General features: G+C 35.4%; 1 protein-coding gene across 2 annotated transcripts in view; it reads left to right on the top strand.

The window, feature by feature from the left end:
* rnf220b (ring finger protein 220b) overlaps positions 1-23038 on the top strand; it is a 29713-nt gene that overhangs the window by 1030 nt on the left and 5645 nt on the right. Inside the window, exons 2-7 of one of the 2 annotated variants that reach the window (XM_026268762.1) lie at positions 551-1291; positions 18093-18219; positions 20375-20420; positions 20509-20601; positions 22310-22352; positions 22624-22728. In XM_026268762.1, coding sequence (XP_026124547.1) covers positions 667-1291; positions 18093-18219; positions 20375-20420; positions 20509-20601; positions 22310-22352; positions 22624-22728 — 1039 coding nt within the window. In that variant the 5' untranslated portion in view covers positions 551-666. The remainder of the gene's footprint in view (positions 1-550; positions 1292-18092; positions 18220-20374; positions 20421-20508; positions 20602-22309; positions 22353-22623; positions 22729-23038) is intronic. The other variant, XM_026268763.1, reaches the window with a different exon arrangement.

Genomic DNA, 23038 nt, shown 5'->3' with positions numbered 1-23038 from the left:
GTGGGATTGACAAAAATAAAATTAAGAGTAATAATAGAGCTTTGATTAAATTTAGCTTCATTAAAAAACTAAAACAAAGGTAAGTGTAGAGCCGTTTAGAATTGATAAAGGCAGATTAATGCAGAACAACAGCACCAGCACCATGAGACAGGTAGTCTAAACAAGAATAAATTAAACTAATCATTTTATATAGTGATTTATTTATTTATTTTTATGAAAATGCATTTCATTATTTAGCTCAACCTTTGTTTAACTTTGTTTAACATAAAGGCTGTATTAAAAGACAAATTTCTGATAATAGCACCTTGTTGTTTAAATTCACACAATAATGTTCATCCTGCACGCATTATTAGGCATTTCTTTAAGGTCTCATTTGTGGTCTAAATATTTTAGCCACTTAATGTTTTTGTTTTTTCAAAGAAAGAAAATTACTGCATGAAAATATAGACTTTAAGGAATTGCTGCCTGTTTTCTTAAATAACTGCTGTTTTTTGTCCACCAGAAGTTGACTCATAATTGTGACTTGCATTGTTTTTTGTTTGTTTTACAGATTTCCGTCAGAGAATGACTGATCTGTAAGACTTAAGTCTATAAGCATTGAGTCGGGTGCTCTTCAGACCTCTTCATCACATTACACTGAGTTTGAGTGGACACTTCATTGCTCAAATGGACCTCCATCGGACTGCCTTTAAGATGGAGAACTCCTCCTACATGCCCAGCCCGCTGACCTCCCCTGCCCTCATGGTTTTGGCATCAACAGCTGAGGCTGGACGAGATGCCTCTGTACCCTGCCAGCCCCCTCGGCCGTTTGGAGTGCCGGTCACTCTTGAAAAGGACATGCACCTCCCGTTCCCCAGCGGCTCATACACCTTTGCCTCTATGTATCATCGGCAAGGAGGCTTTCCCACTCGCGACTTTCCAACCCCTCTGCTCCACCTTCACCCACAGTTTGCCCCACCCAATCTTGACTGCTCACCACTGGGTATGCTCAACCACGGAGCGGTGGGGGCCTTCCGGCCGTTCTCCTCCCCACCCGAGGAGCGTGATGCAGGGGCTTACCAGTCTGCCTTCCTCCCTGCCAAGCGCTTGAAGGGCTGTCTGGAACCAGAGGCATCACCCCACCTCCGCTACAGAGATGTGGAGGGAAAAGATTTTGACTTTGGGGGTGCTCATGTTCCTACTGGTTCACCACACACCCTAAAGGTAGCTGAGGATGCAGGGAAGAAGCTCTTTGGCTTGTCTGGGCTGTTGGTAGAGGGTTCATCTAGCCCAGAGGAGCACAAAGAACCAAGTAAGTATCTAATATCACATGATATTCTGTGTATTTAAATGTAAAAAAATAAAAAAATTATATATATTATATATATATATATATATATATATATATATATATATATATATATATATATATATATATATATATATATATTGGGTTGTTTTGATTAATAATAATAACTAAAAACATATAGCTAACACAGTAAAAACATAACACACCAACAAAACAAAAAAAACACGATTTAAGAAAAAATTAATAAATAGTTATGTTTTTGCAAATAAACTCTCTCTCAAAATATATAAACTTAGAGAGAGCACAAAGACAAAAAAAGCTCCTCTAAATATGTAAAAGTGTAAAATTACTGTTTTATTAGTTTAATGTATTATTATCAGTTTCAAATATATATAAATTAAGTATATTGTATACGTTTATACATCATACAATATTTAAATATTAAACATTATTGTTTAACATTAATATTAAACTAAAAAATTTTATATATTATTTTCGAGGTCTTTTGCCCTTATTAATAGGAAAGTAGTGTGCATATAGATAAGCTGACGTGAGAGAATGGGATTTGGACAGCAGCCTAGAGCTATTATACGTCCTAAGCATGTGCAAATCCCACTGCTTCACATCTATACATATCTACTTTATGATTTATATATTATTAAATAATTAATCGCTGCTATTGGAATGTGTTATAAACAATGGACACATTAATATAGGTCGACCTTGGTGGATGTAATTACACCAAGTACAACATATTCCTGGATCAACATCCATGTTGATCCTGGAACAACATTCCAATCAACCAATCAGAATTGAGATATAACTTTTCAGGTAATATCTGTTTTAGGCTTATGATCAGGGTTCGGTTTAATCAGCTATCATTTCCCACTGATTTTAGGAATAAATTATGGCTAGGGTTAGGTTTAGGGGTAGGGATTGGATATTTTTGGACAATGATGCCGATCCAGGACATAGAACATAGAGGATAGGCAAAATCACGGCGACCGTCTACCTTAGAGGACACTAAGATCTGCGACTATTTCTTGCGTGACTTTCAGAAAACTAAGTTTTGTTTGTGTGTGTTAAGTGTAACTTACAGCTCCTGATTTTGTTATATAAGTCCCATGCAGTCCACATATAAATGCCAAAAGTAGAACTAGTCTACCCGAGTAGGCTATAACCGTTAGGCTATGCACAAAATAAGTACCGAATCACGCACAAATGATCTAGAGATGACAAAGGCGAAGGATTCGCAAATCTCTCAGCTCCAGACAACTTGTCAATGATAACGAGCAGGAGATGCTGCTCGGCAACCGCGTCTCTGAGTGCGACACCTCCAACTCAATATCGCCCCCACGCCATCCATCCTGATTTGTTGACAAATGAGTGGGAGAGAGTGTCAATCTGGGCTGTAAGGAGAACGTGGCTGCTCATTACCTTGCTCTGTAATTGGCCGCCGTGGCGAAGGACCCCACGTTCGTGCGGCACGGCGGGACGGGGAAAAAGACGCGCAGGTTTAAATTCGTAGGACATCAGAACTCCTTGTGGGGGCGGAGGGGTAGAACCTGCAACATGAAAGCCACGACAGAGGGGGCTGATGAGCCACGCTATATCAGAGACGAATGTCAATAGGAAAATAATGACTGACTTTGACAGGTAGAAGAGATATTGCAGGGAAAAAGAGCCCCACATCAAGGCTCTTTTAGAAAAGTTTTCGCCTTATCTAGAAGTGGGTTACCGACATGCTCTTTTTTGAGACAGAGGATTGGGTGCATCCATACACTTCAATATGCCAAATTATACTTGGTTGTGTATGTGAGTGTGTGTATGTGTATGCTTGCATATTGGGCCATATTGTCCTTTCATGTTTATATATAGTGTGTGTGTGTTTGTGTGTGTGTATGTATACATACATATATAAACGTGTGTGTGATTTATTGATTATCTTTGTTTATTATTATATAATATATTATTATTGTATGTTATTTTTCTTTAAGATTCAAAAGAGTTTATGTTCAGTAAGTACAGCTGTTATGCTTGGGAATTATTTAGGTTCATGAACTGTAAATCAGAGTTTAGATTCATGTGGTCTGATAACCGGTACACAACCTCACACACATGCTGTTGTGTCATCAGAAAGAGATTTGTCATTTGTCTAATATCTGACCCCTGGGCCATGACTCTGAGCACTGTGTTATTCCAGTGCTTGTCTCTCAAAAATGTTCAAAAGGACAGAGTATCCTCACAGCTGTTTAAACAGTTAGATCTTTTATATTCTTTTCGAAGGACAGATGTCTTCACTGGGCCGAATCTTGTTTATTTTCCTTCGGGAGGCATTTTACATTTTTTGAGCTGATGAGAAAGAAAGAGCAACAGTAAGTGTGGGTAAATGCCTTGTGCCCCGCTGCTTTCTGGGCTTAGGCGGTGTGTGCTTGGCATAAAGTTTCTCAGACAGTGTATTTGTTGAAATTTGCCAGTTCATACAGCATTGTCAGACTCAGATTGTAAGTGACTTTTTTTCCCGCCGTTTACAGAGCCGTGCCTGGGTTTCTACAATAATTTTATGTATTAATGCCATTCGCAAAAACTCTTGACAAGATTTTGTGGAATTTAAAGAAAAAGGGGCAGAATACTTTTTTGTCAATGCAATGCAATGGCTAGGAAAGGAATGGAAATAGTAAGGTATTTCGGGTTTAGTATGTGCAGTATGTATGCATATACACTACATGGTTTTAGTGAAATATGTATGTACTGTATTTATTAGGGCTGTCAAATCAATTAATGATTACTCACATCCAAAAAGGAAGTTTTTGTTTACGTAATATATGTGTGTATGCTGTGTATATTTATATGTATATAAAAATACACACACATACATGATTATATTTAAGAAAAATTTACACATATATATATGTATTTAGAATTATATTTGTTTTATATTAAATATAAATAAGTATTTTATATATTTCTTAACAGATATGTGTGTGTTTACTTATAGATGTTATTGTTTTTCTGCGCCAGTATAATACCAGGAAGTACCAGTTTCAATTTCCAAAAATTCATTTTAAAATCTAATAATCCAAATAGATTTTAGCTGAGCACAGCTATCTCTGTCCATTTGTCTCTCTCCGTCTGTCTGTCTATATTACACAGGATAAAATCTTCAGTGATGGTGGTAAACATCAGGTTTTCAGTATGGCAGTATGTTGAGGTTTAGTCTGGGATCATATATCAGTGGCGCTCAAAGTCATCAGCAGGCTCTAAACAGAAAGCTTGAAGAAGTGAGTGTCACGTTCTTTCTATCAATTACCTCAAAGTTGAACATGTGTTGAAGTTATGTGTTAATCTGGTCCGGTCAGTCTAAGGGTGAATTTGCCCCTTCTGTTAGACGTGTGATCAGCGAATGTGTAGAAGGAAGAAACATGTAGAAATACATCTGAGCGCTGTTGCAATTGCTGCTTTATTAAAGAAGATTGTCTTAATTTCTTAAGATAATATTAATGTTCCTTACATGTTCCATTGAAATACAGGAGTGCCATTCCATACTATGTTCAGCTTTGGAGGGTTTTCCCAGGAAACAGAGCTGCCAGTGTTTGGAATTCTAATTCTAATTGGTTGTTTGGATCATCCTGCCAGTTTATCTGGAGTGATTCAACGATTCACAGTCAGAATGACACTTTTATCATTTAAGCTATTTGTCGTGTATTCTCTCTGTGCCAGGGACCGCTGTAAGATGTCTGGTTTTCATTGATGTTGGAAATTACATGGATCACCTCATTCAAAGAGAGAGACAGAGGCAAACAAAAGTCAGAAGATATAAAGCTTATCAGTGGGACAGTAACAGCTCCACTGACTGGTGCTGATTTAAAACCCGAAAAACGCCTCTGTTTATTGCTGCTTATTAGTATAGATGAGCCCAAATAAGCAGCCACAGCCAAGGTGGAGGTGTACATCACCTTACCCTGTTGGGTTTGACTTTATTGCCTAGGGTGGTGAATAGAATTTGCCATTGTAAATATTAAGTCTTTTGTTTCTTATCATCAAGCAGGTAGTATCTCTAATCCCCATGATCAAACATGAATGGTAGAGGTGGGGCACATTATAAATCTGTCCAGACCCTTAAAAATGTTATCACTGCATTGCCTGCTCCCTCTGTATGTGTGCCAGGAGAAGTTGATTCTTGTCTCCATGGCAGTACGGTCTTTATGGAGCAAAGTGATTGGCCGGCCTAATTAAGGGTGCCTTCAAGGGACAAAAAGAGCATATGTATGAGCTACAGCTGGCAGATGCTGTAAAATGTGGCTCATTGTGAAAACTGCAGATGGACTGTATTCAACTGGCTGCCACACAGATCATAAATCTGGGGAGATTGTCCAGAGTTGTATTGATCTACTGAATGTTCCTCTCATCCCCACTCAAGGGGATTGCAAGGGCCGTTTTGATATTAAGTTGTGTTTTGTAGAGTATATATTAAGATTTATTTCAATATTAATTAACCAGCAGGTTTTGTACAAAAAGTCCTGTAATAATATAATATAATATAATATAATATAATATAATATAATATAATATAATATAATATAATATAATATAATATAATATAATATAATATAATATAATATAATATTATTTTTGTATGAAGTACAATAATATAATGTAATTAATAATGGATATGTTGAATTTATATATTTTTGCAGGTGAAAATAACTTGGGGGGGGGGGGGTCATTTAGTTCCACTTATTCTGTTTGATGTTAAATGAGGCTAATTTGATATTTTGTCTCCTGCTGCTGAAGTAGTTTACTCTCCTAATATTCTCTTAAGTGGGGGAGCTTTCATCCTGGTCGGGGGCTTGATGTTCTTCTCTTGTTTTCTTCCTAATTCATCTTCTCCGGATGGAAGGAATGTGAATTAGAAGGGAGGTCTGTGTACCACCCATACTGTCTTAAAGCAAACTCCAGTCAGCCCAGCTCAGTTATTTCTTAGTCTGTGTTTAGTTACTGTATCCCTTTTTTTTGTCATGTTAATTTTATTTGATAATTACAATATTTAACACAATGATTATTACATCTGGTTCAGTTTCAGAGTTTATAAATAGGTTTTAAGTGCAATGTTTTGTATTATTTAAACAGACCCTAACCCAAGGAATACTGCTATGAAACTTGAATACATCAAGACTATTGGCATCCTAATAATTTTCTTCAGTAGCATCTTGGACTAACACTTTACCACAAATGCTTCATCAGTTGGAGATCATAGTCTTACCCTTTTAAACCTTTGGTATAAAAAAATTCCTTTTTGTTTTCACTGTTGACTGCAGATCCGATGCATTAACATGCCTAACAAGGAGCTTGTTGGCCCATTACTGGCAGGATCAGCATGCTTGTCGTCTGAGGGCTTCACAGACTCGGGGCTCTCGTTAAAGCAGCGCTACTCCACCCAGGGCTTTTATGTGTTATTGGGAACGTGAGACAAATAAAATAGGGGCTTTAACCCCGGAGGCTCAGTCAGAGCTACGATAACAGTTTCTCGCACCCCATTATTAACAACTTTCTGTGCTTTTCTGCTTTTTTGAAGTAATCCAATGTAGATAAAGTACAGATTCTGTTTTGCATTTTTATTTGGATTGCCTTTTAATCAATTATTACATATGTTAATTACATTTTATAATTACCTATGTCATTATTTACTCATAAAACAAAAACAAAAACAAATGAGATGCAACATATAATTGTAGCGGACAAACCCATTGAAGATACACCACAAAAAGTGGCTTTTGAAGTCAAAATGTCTTGTTTTATTTCCATCTATCTGTTTTTGAATGCAATGAAATGACTTAATCACAGTGTTAATACAACAGCCCATGGGAAATCTTAATTAAATGCTGTTAAATAGTAATTTGGACTTATTTAGGCAATAGACGGCTCTAAAGTACATTGACACTGCACCTGATTGACCAGCACTGTGTGTGCCAAAGCAGCCCTCTCTGATCTTACATCAAAGAGCGGCAGGAAGAAGACTGGAAGCATGTGGGGCAGGCCGAGGCGGAGAGGGAGGGCTGCAAAGACTGTTTGGCTTAGTACAAAACAGCACATCTCGAGTCCCATGAGCCCACGAAGCAGTCAAGCAAATGCAGAGGGCAGATATTTCGGATTTTAGATTAGTTCATGACTGACATATTTCTGTGTACGGAGGTCTTTAGAGAGCACCGATTGGGGCACAGTGTTGTTTCTGTGAATGACCCTTCAAATGCAGTCCACCTGTAGGGCCTCTAACATCTGGGGCTGTCATTAGTGACTGATGCTTGGCTGATGTTTGTAATAATATCCAAATGGCTTTTCAGCCTTTTTACTCAAGTCACACTAAACCCACAGCTAGCACACCACAAACCGTGCGTTTTAGAGGTTTTTCTACACAATATTGAGAAAATATGGCACATGCCACTTTTTTGTGCATGTAATGGAGGAAATTGGTTTCACTTACTCCTGAACCTTAAATGAAAAGCACAGTAAAGTAATGCTGTTTTAATGAACAGCACCGAGGGTTTGTAAGCTCTTCTCATTTAATAGAAAAATGCAGTTTATAGTTCATATAGCTCATATTTTTCCAATTACTTAAATTGAATCCCCAAAAGGTAGGGAAAATACTGGCCATTGCATATGAATATTTTTCAGTATCTACTGTATATACAAATGTAACCTAGAGTAAAAAGTGGCTCATTTTAAACACGTCAAGGTTTTTGGCCTGTCCATTCTCTGAGGTCATGACCTTCCCAATTTTAGCCATTAAAATCATGAAACAATGGTATAATTAGTTAAGTTTAAATGCATTTTTTTTCTAAAATGCATATATAAATACCTATTTATTTTATTCATATTTTGCTGTTTACCACATTATCTATATTTTAAAGTGTAAATTCCTACTGTATTTTTATTAATATATTTGATTTAATTGTGCATGCTAATTTCCCCTAACAATGTTTTTTTTTTTTTTTTAGCAAATCTCAAAATGAATGTCCATTTTATGATGACTAAATTCACTTGCAACATTTTAAACTTTTTTTATTTACATTTTTTTATATTAGAGGTATGCCCTTTTCTGAAACTTTGGCTATGATTTCAAAGTCTTTATAAACATTAAACACTTGATTCAGTGGTTTGCAGAATTTCATGGTTGACCCCCCATGCATCTTGGGATATGTGTGTATTTGCATGGGGGCATGACAGAGCCTGGGGAAATGTAGTTTAAAATCTATTGGGAATTTCTGTCATAACCATAAATCAGTCCTTTGCTAATTGGTAAGAAAACAACAGTCAAGCAGTATATAATGTTTTATGTGCCGCTTATGTTTTTTACTGCGGTACTAACGAGGGTCTGTGTCACAGAGTGGACAGGGAATTAGCCTGAAAGATGGCTGCTGTCCATAAGCTACAGTGTTCTTCAGCTTCTGTTGCTTGAGATGCTCCTGATTTGCATGTGGCAATTAGTATGCTAATTGGCCTAATTAGCCCATGGGACCACACAAGCACTGTGGCATTAAAAGGTTTAGTCTCATTATGACTCAACAATTCCCACGAGTTAGCGGAATCAAACGGCCGTCACATTCTCCAGAGCATATCTGTGGTGAACTTTTTTTTTTGCTGAAGCGTGTTTTGTTTTAATTACTCTTCATCTGAAATTTATTTGAAAGTGTGATGCTTTGTAGGCATTCAGGCAAGACCTTGTCCAATAGAAAGAGAATTTAGCCTCATTAGCAGATGCTAAGCGGGCATTCGATAGCTGCGTCCTGAGCAGATGAGATCGGAGATTGAACTTTTAGCTCAAAGTGCCCTTACTGCTGATTTGTTTCATGACCTGATTGAACAAGAACAGAGACCTGTGGATCTATATACACTCAGCTGGCAGTGGCCTTTGTTCCTCTCTGCAGACACGGAGTATTGGCTCATGGGATTGCTGGGCTATTGATGGGGGAAGGATGAGGTGAGCACACACACGTACACACCAGGAGAATGACTTTGGCAGGCTGGGCAGATGAGGAGCGTCGCCTATTGTGTTTATTCAGGGCTGTGTGAAGGGCTCTGTATGTTTGGTTATCCTTGGCTAGGTGAACAAGGCAGAGACGCTGTCCGGCCATGACCTGAAATAATGTCACCTGTTTACTACAATTAAAAAAGGTAGACAGACGGGACACATTGTAAAATGGGACAAATACATTACCTTAGACTAAACGTACAATATAATAAAAGCACTTAAAAAAAAAAGAATAAATTAAGGCAATAAGGACTTGATTTTTATTTTACTTTTGCAGCAAAATCACTTAACATCAGGAAAATTTTTATTGTGAATCTATTATATGAGCGGTTTTACTCTTCTATTCATTTTACATGAGGCTTGCATATTACAGTATATTGCTTACAATAACCAATAACCATTAAATAAGCATCAAATAAATTAAATAGACAAAATAGGTAAAGTTTAAATAAAATAGAAAATAAAACATGGGCTGTGTGTGTGTGTGTGTGTGTGTATAACTTTTATATATTGCTAGTTTTTAAAAAAATTATGTGTTTGTTTGAACTTCAAACTTTGATTTGGATTTAGTACAGTAATTGTAAAATCTGAGAAAACTGAACAAGATTTCTTTTTCACTTCCTTTAATGCTGTAGAAATGGATGGTTTTACTGCCTCCAAGACAACACAATCTGATTCTGTCACTCTCCCTCCTTGCTCAGAATTTCTACCCTACACTCGTTAGCTGTCTAATTAGCCTTTAGCTACTTAATGAGCTGAACAATGCAGCTTTAGTGGAGCAACAAACTCCGGGCATGTTAGTGGGTTGGGGTTAAGGATGTTTGGATGTTGTGCTGAACTGGTTGCCTGGTGGCCGTGTTCCCATTGGTTGCTTGAATTATGCCTTGATCTGTGGTCTTTCTCAGAGTTAAGTTTTGTAGGGTGATGGTGTGTTGCTTTTGTTTGAGTTAAAATGGTGAGAGGAAGATTTGAACTGGCTTCTTATACAAACTGCAAACATGTATTTATGTATTCATTTAACCATTTTACTTAGCAAAGTACTATCGCATAGCCTGACTTCAACCAATCAAAATAAAGTGTATTACACGGGTTATTCTGGCCATATAAATATATATATATATATATATATGTATATATGCACTTTGTTCATGATGCAATTGGATTCAACTAACCCAGAAGTTGCATATTAATTCATGCAGTCTGATCAGAGCTTGTGGAAGAGGAATACATGGGTTTGTTGCATGTTGTTGCAAACGCAACAATGCATGTAACATATAATTGCATTTATCCGTCAATGTGCCTCTAGGGTTTAAATCTGCCAAGCCACACTGACATATAACGTCTTACGTAAACTGTCAAGAATCGAATTCCCAAGCATACATGAACAAAAGTCGTCCAAAACACAGATGCCGTTTCAGCTCATAATGGGCTTCTAGACGTTCAAGATGAAGTCATGTTTTTCTGTGCCGCAGGAGCTCGTCTGTGTTAAACTCTCTTCAGACTGGGTGGCCCAGTCCTCCCACAGCAGGTGGAAACCAAGAATTGCTATTAAACGAAGGTCAGAGGACTGTCATTAATAACAAAGCGTTTGTTTTTTTCCCTACGTCATGAAAAAAATGGCTACATTTTATGGAAATGATCCAAAGCGAGGTTATGGGAATTTCAACATTAGTCGAAATGGAGTTAAAGGGACAGTTCACCCCAAAATGAATTATTCTATTATATTATTATTATTATATGATCCCCTAACACATCCTCACAATTCGTTTTAAAATGTTTGTTGATTAACTTATCGTTCCAAAGATTTTAAGACCCTCAGATGATTGTTTCATGGCCAAGGACTATACCAGTGCCCTGTATTACATATCTCAGAAATACATATCTTTTTTTTTTTTTTTTTAAATCTGAAACATTCACCCAATTATTTTTGAATCATTTCATCAGCTATTTCCTCTGTGGAGCGCAACCATATAACCATCTTGTCCAATGTTAGACTTTCTCTCTCTCTCTGTGTGTGTTTGGCTCTGGTAGAGACTCCAGTGAGGCAGTTGTGTGCTCAGGCTGACTGTGTCTCGCTGGCTGGCTCTGAACAAGCACAGACCTGTTCTACCCCGGTGGCCAATAAAATTAGAAAATCAACCACTGTGCCACCATCCACAGGCCAGCCAGATAAATACACTTGTCTCTGTGTGAATGTGTCAGCATGGCTATGTCGATCCAAAGATTTCATCCAACTGAACTGTTCAAAGAATGATACAGGAAATCATTAAAGGGATAGTTCAAGCAAAAATGAAAATTCCGTCATTATTTACCCATGTCTTTCACCTTTTCATTCAAGCTGCTTTTTTTCCATGCAATAAATTAATGAAAACGAGAGAATGACACATGACTTCAGAAGAATTCTTAAATATTTTCATTATGGTATATGGAGCTTGAAAGCCCCTGGTCACTGTCCACTTTTCATTACATAGAAAAGAGCAACATGAACATTATTCAAAACATCTAATTTTTTCACAGGTGTTAAATGACTTGAGGGAAAATTCTTTTTTTTTTTTTTAAGTTCCACAGTGCAGAACTGTACTCAGGTGTACATAATCAGGGTAATCAATTTTGCTCTTTCATCATTGGGTTATTATTAATTTTCAAAGAGCTTCCGACTTTTGTGAAAGCCCTGTTTCCCTCTTTGAGGATCCTCTGATCACATCCTCCAAAAGCTGTCACAAAATCTGTGTTATTCCAAAACAAGTTCATCTTCAAAGCATCACAGGCTTTCTTTACCTTGTCAAGGTATCTTTATTTGACACAGCGAGTACTAGGCTATCTGATCTTATCAGCACATATGTGGGAGTTGGTTGCATTAGATTGAAATGGATTATTATGGTCTATCGGCGTCATTAGTCTGAGCTGCTCACACCTGCTCCATAAGAATGTATTGAATGTGGGTGGTTGATACTTATATTGAGGCAAAATAATGACAATCATAAGGTTATTCTGTATTATAAGAACATAGCTTAGCACTGTAGAGATATGTGAGCAATACTCAAAGACCTGCGTTTGTGCATTAATACATGGATTTAAGAATATTTGGTTGTGTGTGCATTTCTAATTGTTTGTGTGTGTATGTGTTTTACAGTGAGGCTTAGTGCAGTTCAGCCCCTCAAGCTCAAGGTTTATGAGGTGTTAGCTGTCACTTCATTGACTCCCGACTGGCCCATTACAGGCTCACATAATACACACATACATATTATACATAAATATATATAACAAGCACATACAGTCGGAAGTATTTTGATTGAGTGTATAGAGTGTATGTAGATTTAGTAGAAATTGCTAATACAATTTCACACAATTACAAAGAAACAACATAACATTGAATTAAACATGAAATTATGAAATACTGAGACATTTTATAAAAGGATTTCCTTTTAAAAGCATTTCATTGATCTAGGTTAATGTTAATTTATAAGTATGCTATTGTTTATTGTTAATACATGTTTGTTCATAATCATGATACATTGATTCTACTTTATATTAGCTGACATGTAAAAAAAAAGTATAGTGTATATATAGAAATTAACCTATCTATATCAATAAATGCTTCAAATGAATTGTTAATTCAAGATACCTAATGCCATAACTATTCTTAATATATACCCAACCTTGTAGAGGATAGTGTGGATGGGCGGTTGTTTGAACACTAACAAAAACCTTAAACTTAAAATTTATATATATTTTTATTATTATTATTATTATTATTATAAATGTTATATTTATATATATAATTTTTTTTTTAAACAAGCTTACATACCACTAGTGGCCTTCTCAACAAAATGTTCCACAATCGCATTAATACCCATGTGTTTACACACACACACACACAGGTGTAGGACACAGACTTCAGTTACTCTGTCTATGTGGACTTTAGACAGGATTGTCTCTCCTGTCCTCTGGTTTGCAGGTGTGGGTCTTCATCTTGGCCAGTTTCTCAGACTTGGTTTATTTGAAGTGTCTGCCTTCACAGCTTGTAACTCCTGCTGATGAGTTCTTGGGGAGACCATAAAAAAGCAGCACCCACCCATCAAATAATGGGAGTTTATCTGAGAGGGGAATGGTGGTCTATGACCATCACATCACAGATGAGTCACGACACAGGGATGGATGAGGGTCAATGAGTGTCATTAGAATATCATGCTGACTGCATCATATTGTTGCTGTGTATTGTGTAATTGTTCCTCCAAAGGTTTAACCTCACACAATCTTGTTCATTTTCCCCCAATGTTATTTTCTTGGGGTTTTCTTGCTCCCTTTTGAACACTCTCTTTCACATAGTGCTCTCTTGCTTATCACTACTATTGATCTGACTGTCTCTGTTATTTAAGATTCCCTGAATGCTCATTAATTAAGCCTGCTGAGAAGATCTAGAGAATAATTCCCACCCTCAATATCAATTACTGTGAAAATAACCTTTTGAAGAGACCCACTGTATTGCTGCATGCTTTGGATTAGCAGCTATAAAGATATAAATATTTTGCTTATAAAATAAAATGGATATATATATATATATATATATATATATATATATATATATATATATATATATATTATTATTATTGTTATTATTATTATTATTTATTTATTTTATTCACAAATTTTTTCAAAAAAAATAAGAACTTATTTACTTACTTAAAAACTTATTTTACTTACTTATATATGCCTTAATGCATATATTTTGAGATTTAGCACAGCACTGGTGGTCTATAGTAAGCTTTGAGTATCTTAAAGGATTGCATGCCTAAATATCTGCTTTTCTTGATGATCTGGACACATTGTATTGATTTTCTGTAGATGAGCCGGAGAGCCGTGGTTACAGAGGTTTGTTAAAAGATTTCTCAAAAGGATAATGCATGTATGGTCACACAAACAGGTGTAATTGTGTTGAGTTATTTAGGAATACATAACATATGGCTGTGATACACAGGGTCAGGATATTGCAATGATCATGCTTCTATATTGTTTTGTGTGTGTGTGTTTGTGTGCATGAAATGGAAATTCAGTTTTTTACGATTCATCTGTGCCACAGTTATTATAGTTCACTAAGACTAAAATTATAAAAAATGATAATTACTCCAAATAAAATAAAAACCTTATTAATTTTATGTAATTGCCAAGGCAACTTTTTTTTAAGTTTAACTACAGCTGAAATAAAAATGAAATACAGTATAACATCATGAAACTGTCAATATAAAATAGAAACTATTTCCACCATTATTGAAAATATAATCATATCATAATGATAGTATAATTAAACGGATCCATTTCATTGGGTTTGTTTACTTATTTGAAGTGTTTATGTATATAGTGATTGGTTGTTTAAATTTGACAAAAAAATAGCATAACTCAATCTTCTGGTGAGACTACAAACTATGCCTGACTTGTCCAGTTAATTACTTTGCGCAAACTCTCATTCATCCAATCACTAACTTAAAACCTACCCCCCCCCCCCCCCCAAAAAAAAGAAGACTTTAATTTCATAAGACATTCACTTGAGTCTGAGCTGAGTGAATCATTTGTATTTGTTGTCACTCACTTGTCTGCCTGTAGAGCTGAACCTGGTCTTGAATGTTTCTCCAGGGCTGAACTCTTTGACACAGCACACAGTTAAAGGCAGCAATCAGCTCTCCGGAGTGATGAGTGCCACAGCTTTATCGGGCAGCTGTATAGATGTCTATCCCTCATCTTTATGGGGACATTTATGATAGAGGGATTTCCAAGACACTGATCACTCTTCTCTGTATCCAGGACCATAACCTACAAGCCCAACCTATAGTTTCATACTCTTCCTGTGCCTTATGTTTTATTACAATAATATATATTGTTAGTAAGAGCTGGAAAAGACATTTATATCAAAATTAAATATTTCCAAGGTCTGTGTACCACCTGCCTTTCTGTTGTTGTTTCATAGTCATGTCAATTTTCCTTTTGACATTTGAGGTGTTTTACCCTGGTTCACAAAGGTGTACATTTTTAGATAAGCTTTCCATTGATGTACGGTTTATTAGGATAGGACAATATTTATTTGGCAGAGATACAACTATTTGAAAATCTGGAAGTTCTTAGCAATGCATATTACTAATCAAAAATGAAGTTTTTATATTTATGGCAGGAAATTTACAAAATCTAAATGGAACATGATCTTTATTTAATATGCTAATGTTTTTCGACGTAAAAGAAACCTCTATATTTTTTATTTTTTTTTTTTTTGGCTATTGCTAAAAAATATACCCCAGTGTCTTAAGACTGGTTTTATGGTCCAGGGTCACATATTTAAATATTCAGTAAATGTTCATTAACGAGACAATGATTGTCCAGTAAACGTATGTGGGGCAGGAACAGAACAGAAGGAGCTCATTGACTTGACAGTAAGGATGTTAATGGAAGCCATTTTCGCTTTAATCTAATGGATCGCTTTATAATATCGAACATGCAAGCGTGCAACATCTCTTTCTCCTAATTGTAGACGAGCTCTAGGATTTAACGTGGTAATATTTTCTCTCTTCCTTCTATTTCAGACATTGATTACCCTCAATAACAGCAAACGTTGACTTTTTTTCCACATGTACCTGGTCCAGTGCCAGAGTGATTATGCTGCTTCTAAGCCGATTAATGAAATGTCTGAATAAAGAATGTCTGAATCAAGAAAATACCTTTTGAAAATGAAGGAAATTACTTTCCACAGCAGATGTGTTGCTACATTGCCTATTATGTTGCCTATTAAATAGCCTTTTTCAATGGCCCATTATTTTCCTCAATAAAAACACTCACTGGAGCTTGCATACTCCTGCACTTCAGAAAGCATATTGAAGGAACGATGAAATCCCTTGTATAAAATGAAACATTTGATGTGTTAAACACGAACCAGACGGGTTTAGGCTACTTGACGGGGCTTCATGGCAGGTGTGGAGTTGGCCAATTCTGTTTTATAACTGCCACTCTCCTCAGAAAGTCTGCCAGGGAACAAGCCCCCTGCCAGTCGCCTGCCTCTCGCATGCCCTCGGATTACTGAAAGGTCGCGCCCATTACAGAGTTATTGAAAGGCAAAATCATGGCAGAAATCGTTAAGGGACCTACCTTTATACTTGGCTTCAAATGTCACTTCTATTCTATTCTATTCCATTCTATTCTAGTTTCCCAATTGAAAAAGTTTCTCATGGATTACTGAACATAAGAAACTGATACGTGATCTCAAACCTAGTTGGCTGTCTGAATTCTGAATTCTGACATTTTGAAAAAGCCATTGCAACCAATACAGTCCACGTCAATCAATTACCAAGAGGGCCACGTTCATCTGGCCTCCAGTAATATGACTGTTTACCCCTTTGCATGCGGCTCTGTGAAATACAAGCCTCTTGTATTGTCTCTTTCGGGCTTGTGACATATTGTCGTAATGTGACAGAAAGCCAGGATGAAATGTGGCATTTTGGAAAGGTCAGTTCATGGCCGTCTCAGAATTCGTCTCCCATCATGACGGCGGCAGTTGTCATATGGATGTTGGCATGTGCAGTCATCCTATAACTTGGAGAAAAAATTCAAGTGGGACCATCTAAGCATGATGACTTCCTGTTTCCTTCAGACATACTTAATTAAAATTAGTAGCTTTTAAAGTAATTTTCTGTTATTTTTCGTGAGTTTTTTTAGTAAGAGTATGTTAACAATTTTATTTTGTTGTTTTTTTTACAATTCACAATTATTCTAAAAATTTTGGGTGAAGTGATATATATGTATATATATATATATTTTTTTTTGTTGTTGTTGTTGTTGTTGTTGTAAATTAATACTGTTCTTATGAATTTTGTTTCATGCTTTCCACATATGTTAAGGAGTACATTGAAAATAAGAAATGAAAAAAACTCACAAGAATAACTGAAATTAAGTATTTTAAATTATAAAAGTTATTTTAAATTGTGTTTATATTTCACAATATTAATGGTAGTGTAAATATAATTAAAGTTTAAAACAAACAATATGGGGGGGGGGGGTATTTATCAAATCTTTAGCAATATAGTCTAGATATAGATTATACAACATAAAATATCAGAATTACAGAATTAATATACATTTTTTCCCACTTTGATTTATGCAGCTACACATTGGTTTAGGTTTAAGTTTTTCCATGTATATTAATTAAGGCAGTGTATCCGTGTTAAGGTATAACATTATAATTTTGGAATTTCTCTGAAATTCCCCCGATGAGATTCCATCCAGCAGGAGGAGGGGGAAAAGACGTGCTTGTCCCAGAATCAAATCAAATTCCTCTTATCATCTTGTTATTTGCCGACGTTATCGGTGCAGGTAATGTGGTTATAAATTCAATTTCAGCCATGGGATTTCATTGTTTACTGATGCTGGTTGCCTTTAGGCAGAGATGCAAGCAGTTAGTACTTGTCACTGAATTTATTTGAGCTGCACCGTAGATGAAATTTAAAAGAGAGGGGACTCACAGGGGGCCGACTGGTAAGGGCATGGCTCCAGGTGACGTTTACATGCAGATCCATAGTTTATTCGCATAGTTTTATTAGCTTTCATTTGGCCACTTGTTAGCCTGTTATGGCCTCACTTCGAGACAGTTTATATCTCTGCAGTCAAGTTGATAAGCTTCTTTTAAGTGACACATCTGCCTGGACTAGATGATTTTTATCATGTATAGAATTCTATTTAATGCTCATTGTTGGTTTATAATAATAAAGCATGTCTCTTTTGTCTCTCCCCTGTCTCCAGGTAAAGTCAAGGCCTTATATGACACTCAGACGCCCATGTGTCCCATCTGTCATGCTGTGCTGCGGCCAGGAGAGCTGCAGGAACATATGGAGCAGGAGATGGAGCGACTGATGCAGCTGCAAAACAGGTACATCGTCCACTTCATCCTCAACACACCATTGACAGCAGTCATTTATATATATATATATATATATATATATATATATATATATATATATATATATATATATATATATATATATATATATATTATTTTAGGGCTAGGCAAGTTACATGCTATTATCATCTTAACGCATTAATTAATTAATGGCGACAATTATTTTATCACCCATTAACTCAGTTTTATTATTATCAATATTTTGAAAGTTTGTTGCTCACTTGCTCCTACATATATATATATATATATATATATATATATATATATATATATATATATATATATATATATATCCATGCATAAATTAATGCATTTTATTTTATATATTTATTTATTTTATTTTAATTTAATTTATCATTTAAATCGAATACTTAAATCGAGAGTATCCCAATGGTGACCCAAATTTTGTGGCTTTTGGATCCATTTTTTTATAATAAAAAGAAAAACCGAACAATAACTTGATTTATTTGTTTATGTAAACCATTTTGAAATAAATAAATACATTTTATCTGATCATAAATACATTAATATCTAATATTTAATTATTTAAATCGAAAAATAAAATAAAAATATTATAATATAATATAATATCCCAGTGTTGTCTCAACTTTTGCTTATCTTGAATGTATTTTGTTGCCACAATTAAAAATGTCTAAGAAAATTCAAACAATAACTTTATGTAAACCATGTAGAAAGAAACTAATACATATAGGAATATATTGATATCTAATATTTAATTATTTCAACTGAAAAATCTAAAAGAAAATGATATATATATATATATATATATATATATATATATATATATATATATATATATATATATATATAAATTTTGCCCCCCAAAAAATTAGTTATTTATTTAATTTGCTTCGTTACTATAGTTGTTAACCATATAGAAATAAATCCTCCCAGTCATTAATTGTTCAAACGGCTTGGTTGCGGGGATGATGAAGCCTAATGTAAATGCAATAATTGTATTATTTATTATTTTTATCAATACTAGTTTTATTTAACATTTAAATAAATAAATCTGCTATCACACTCTTTCCCCCCTAATTCTTCACCTGCAATTCTTATGGAGATGACAAAATGAAACCTGTCATGTTCCTCTGTAATAAACAAGATACAATCCATATAATGACTGAGACAATCAATAATCTATCAACCTCCCTCAGCTTCGCTCATGTCTTTTGTTTTTTCCATCCATCCAGCTCAATCTGAGATCATCAGCCGATCAGTTGAGAGTTGATTTGATTTTTTTTGAACTGCCTCAGTCTCTTTGTGTCGGCCGGAGCATGTAGACCGTAAAGTGCCGCTGACAGTCAGCATGCTCTTCTGTCACTCTTATTCAAATCTCATCCAGGCTCATGAAAATGCATCGCTGCCCATAGTAAAGAGATCAAAACTGGAGACAAGAGCAGGAGAGATGGAGGAAGGGCAGAATTAAAGCAGATTGAGCCAATGAATACGTACACACACATGCAAATGCACACAATCTCCCTGTAGCCTGTCCCTTCCAAAGGCACATTAAATGCTTCCAGGTCTTGATGGCATATTTATCTACAGCCTCTGGGCATGTGCACCATGCTTCCACCCTTCTCCCTGTCTCCTCCATCATTGCAACATCACAAATTACAAGCTGTTACATTGTTCCTGACATTTCACAGCCAGTCAAGCTCAAGGCAGTCCCTGTGAAAATCATAGCAAGCTAATAATGCGTTTCCTCAACGTTTGCTATCAGCATCAGACGAGGCAGGGCGGCACATTAGCCACTCTGAACACATGAAAGATTTCTCCAATAAAGAAATTATAGCCATAATCTGCTTAGTGACAGAGCTGTGGACAGTAATTGTGTCAAATTGAACTCAGCCCCAGGGTGTGTTAGAGCCTTCCTGCTGTACAGGACCTGAGTGGAGACAGCTTTTTTTATACACTATTTTTATTTGACTGTGAAGGAAATGTTGTTTGAGAAAAATATGCAAACTGATCCTTCGTTTCTGAGCATTATTCTCATTATTCTCATTATTCTCATTATTATCTTGCATATTCTGATTCTGAGTTTTGTATTTAATGGGATTGTGGTGATGAAATATGTGTTAATAACACTCTCTCCTGTTTACAGTCAGGGTCCTGCTCAAAAGGAGTGTTTCGCTGCTGGGCCACATAAGGTACAGACTCTCCAATGTACTTCACAACACTTGTTATATACAATTTATTTATGTCTACAGGCAATAATAACTGCTCTACCTCTCTCAGTCTCTGTTCTCTATGCACATAAAGAGAGAGGGTTCCTCCTCCGCCTCTTCTCCTCGTCCCGCTGATGAGGCAGTGCACTCCGACAGGTACCAGGTGAGCACGAAATGCACGTTATATACATCTAACTTCATTAGCTTGCACTTCTTTTGAAGAGCATATTGAAATTTAATCCGTTTGAGGTAGAAGAAAACAAATTAAAGTGGACTTTTCCCCTTCCTGATCTACATGTCAATCAAAAGTTTGAGACAGACCTCAGTGTAGTGCTGCCATCTATTGGACTTTAATTGAATTCAAAATAATATTAATGTTCTAAAAATGTTACATTATAATTTTAATCTACTTACAAAACTTGAAATTCACTATAGCATTTATAAAGACCTTTCAATGTGGAACTAACCACAATTAGACGGACCTTCTCAAACCTTGTAAACGGTAACTTAAACAATGCTCGCACTCTTTTTGCTACTATTGAGACACTGTCAAACTCCCAAAGTCAGATTCCTCTCTGAGAGCAAATGCAATTTGTTTTCTTTCATCTTTTCTGAGAAGATCAATAATATCAGAAAGGCGATTAACATCCTCAAGTTATGCAGAGGTCAGACAGATTCAACCGCAATTTCAAAAATAAGTTACTGTCTGTTTTTTAAACGATTGATAGCAACATTTTGGAAGAAATAGTACGGCACCCTAAATTGTCAATTGCTATCTTAACACACTTCCCACATCTTTTTTCAAAGGTGTACGTAACTGTTTAGATGCAGATCTCTTAGAAGTGAACGCCTCACTACTTTCTGGGACATTTCCAAACTCCCTGAAAACTGCAGATGTTAATTGATGTTTTGTTTCCAGTCAAGACTCTGAGAAACTTGTTCATATCACATCAGTCCTCAGGTCCTTACACTGACTTCCAGTTACATTTAGGATTGATTTTAAAGTACTTTAACTTGTTTATAAACCACTCAATGGCCTACCTAAATACATTGCAGATATGCTCACTGAATATAAATCTAACAGACCACTCAGATCATGAGGATCGAGTCAGTTAGAAATACCACGGGTTCACACAAAACAAGGAGAGACCGCTTTTAGCTGTAATGCTGCCCGCAGTTGGAACCAGTCTCCAGAAGAGATCAGATGTGCTAAAACATTAGCCACATTTAAATCCAGACTCAAAACTCATATGTTTAGCTGTGCATTTATTGAATTAACACAGTGCTACGTCTGAACTGATTGTACTGTATTTTATATATAATAGTTTTCTTTTTTTTACGGATTTAAATTAATTTTAAACCAATTTTTAAACCATTTTAAATGGTTTAAAATTCCTTGTTTTATTTTTTATTATTATTTTAATTTATGTAAAGCACTTCAAATTACCATTGTGTATGTAATGTGCTTTATAAATAAACTTGCATTGGCTTGACATGCCTTACTTTCTAAAGACTGCTGATACATTTTTCTGACAAAAGTTTTATATAATTTATACAACATAAAACCTAAAATGCATGATATTTATTCTAAACATTATATATGATCACTTGATATTTTAAGTTGTTTCAGCTTTAGTGCAATGCCTGTATAAGTCAAATATATAATTATTTTTTTATTTTTTTATTTACTATATACCTGAATTGTTGTTTATAACCAATTTTCCACAATATGACATTTGTGAAATTGGATATTCTGTGAGAACAAATGCTGTATGATGGCTTAAAGGCTTATCCTTTAAAATAAAATGTTGGGTGTAATGTTTTATGAGATTATGGATTTTGAACCTTCCTTTTTGTTTTGTTTTCATCAGACATTTTTGCGAGTACGAGCAAACAGGCAAACAAGGCTCAATGGTACGTTGTCAATTACTTTCAGTATCTCAAAATGCTCTCACTGTATTAAGTTTTTTTGTATATATATATATATATATATATATATATATATATATATATATATTACACAAGTTCCATAATAAGACATTCTTTGAAAATGACACACAGTTATTAATTACAAACTCTAACACAGTTTGAACATTCAAAATTAAAGCACCACCCCTGACCTTTGACCTAGCACCCTCACAAGCAGAGCAGATTATTGACCTTTAACCTTTTTATATGTTAACAGTTAAGGAGCTCTGCTGGTGCAGGTGCTACGCCAAACAGAAAGGGAAATCTGTTCATGTTTGGCCTGACTGTGGATTCCCACATTTATCTTCTTGCCCACTGTCTGGTAAGCTGTTCTCCACGCACTGCACATGACGGCAACTCAACTCTTTATAAATTTATTTAAATCAAGTTTTGCATTTTTTTAAAATTAGGTATGTGAAGAACTTTATCTAGAATGCCAACCAGAACTGATTTAAATTCATCTTAAAGGAGAAAATGACTTTAGAAACTTCTACAGATGTAGAATGAGATGATGAAAATTATATTTAGTAAATTTATATTTAAATTATATTTATATTATATTTAATTATATATTTAAATTATATTTAATTATTATAGTATTTAATGTAATATTATGTCCTTGACACAGTTAT

This window comes from Carassius auratus, chromosome 8 (assembly GCF_003368295.1).
Source record: "Carassius auratus strain Wakin chromosome 8, ASM336829v1, whole genome shotgun sequence".
Classification (NCBI taxonomy): domain Eukaryota; kingdom Metazoa; phylum Chordata; class Actinopteri; order Cypriniformes; family Cyprinidae; genus Carassius; species Carassius auratus.
This window is presented reverse-complemented; position numbering and strand designations above follow the sequence as displayed.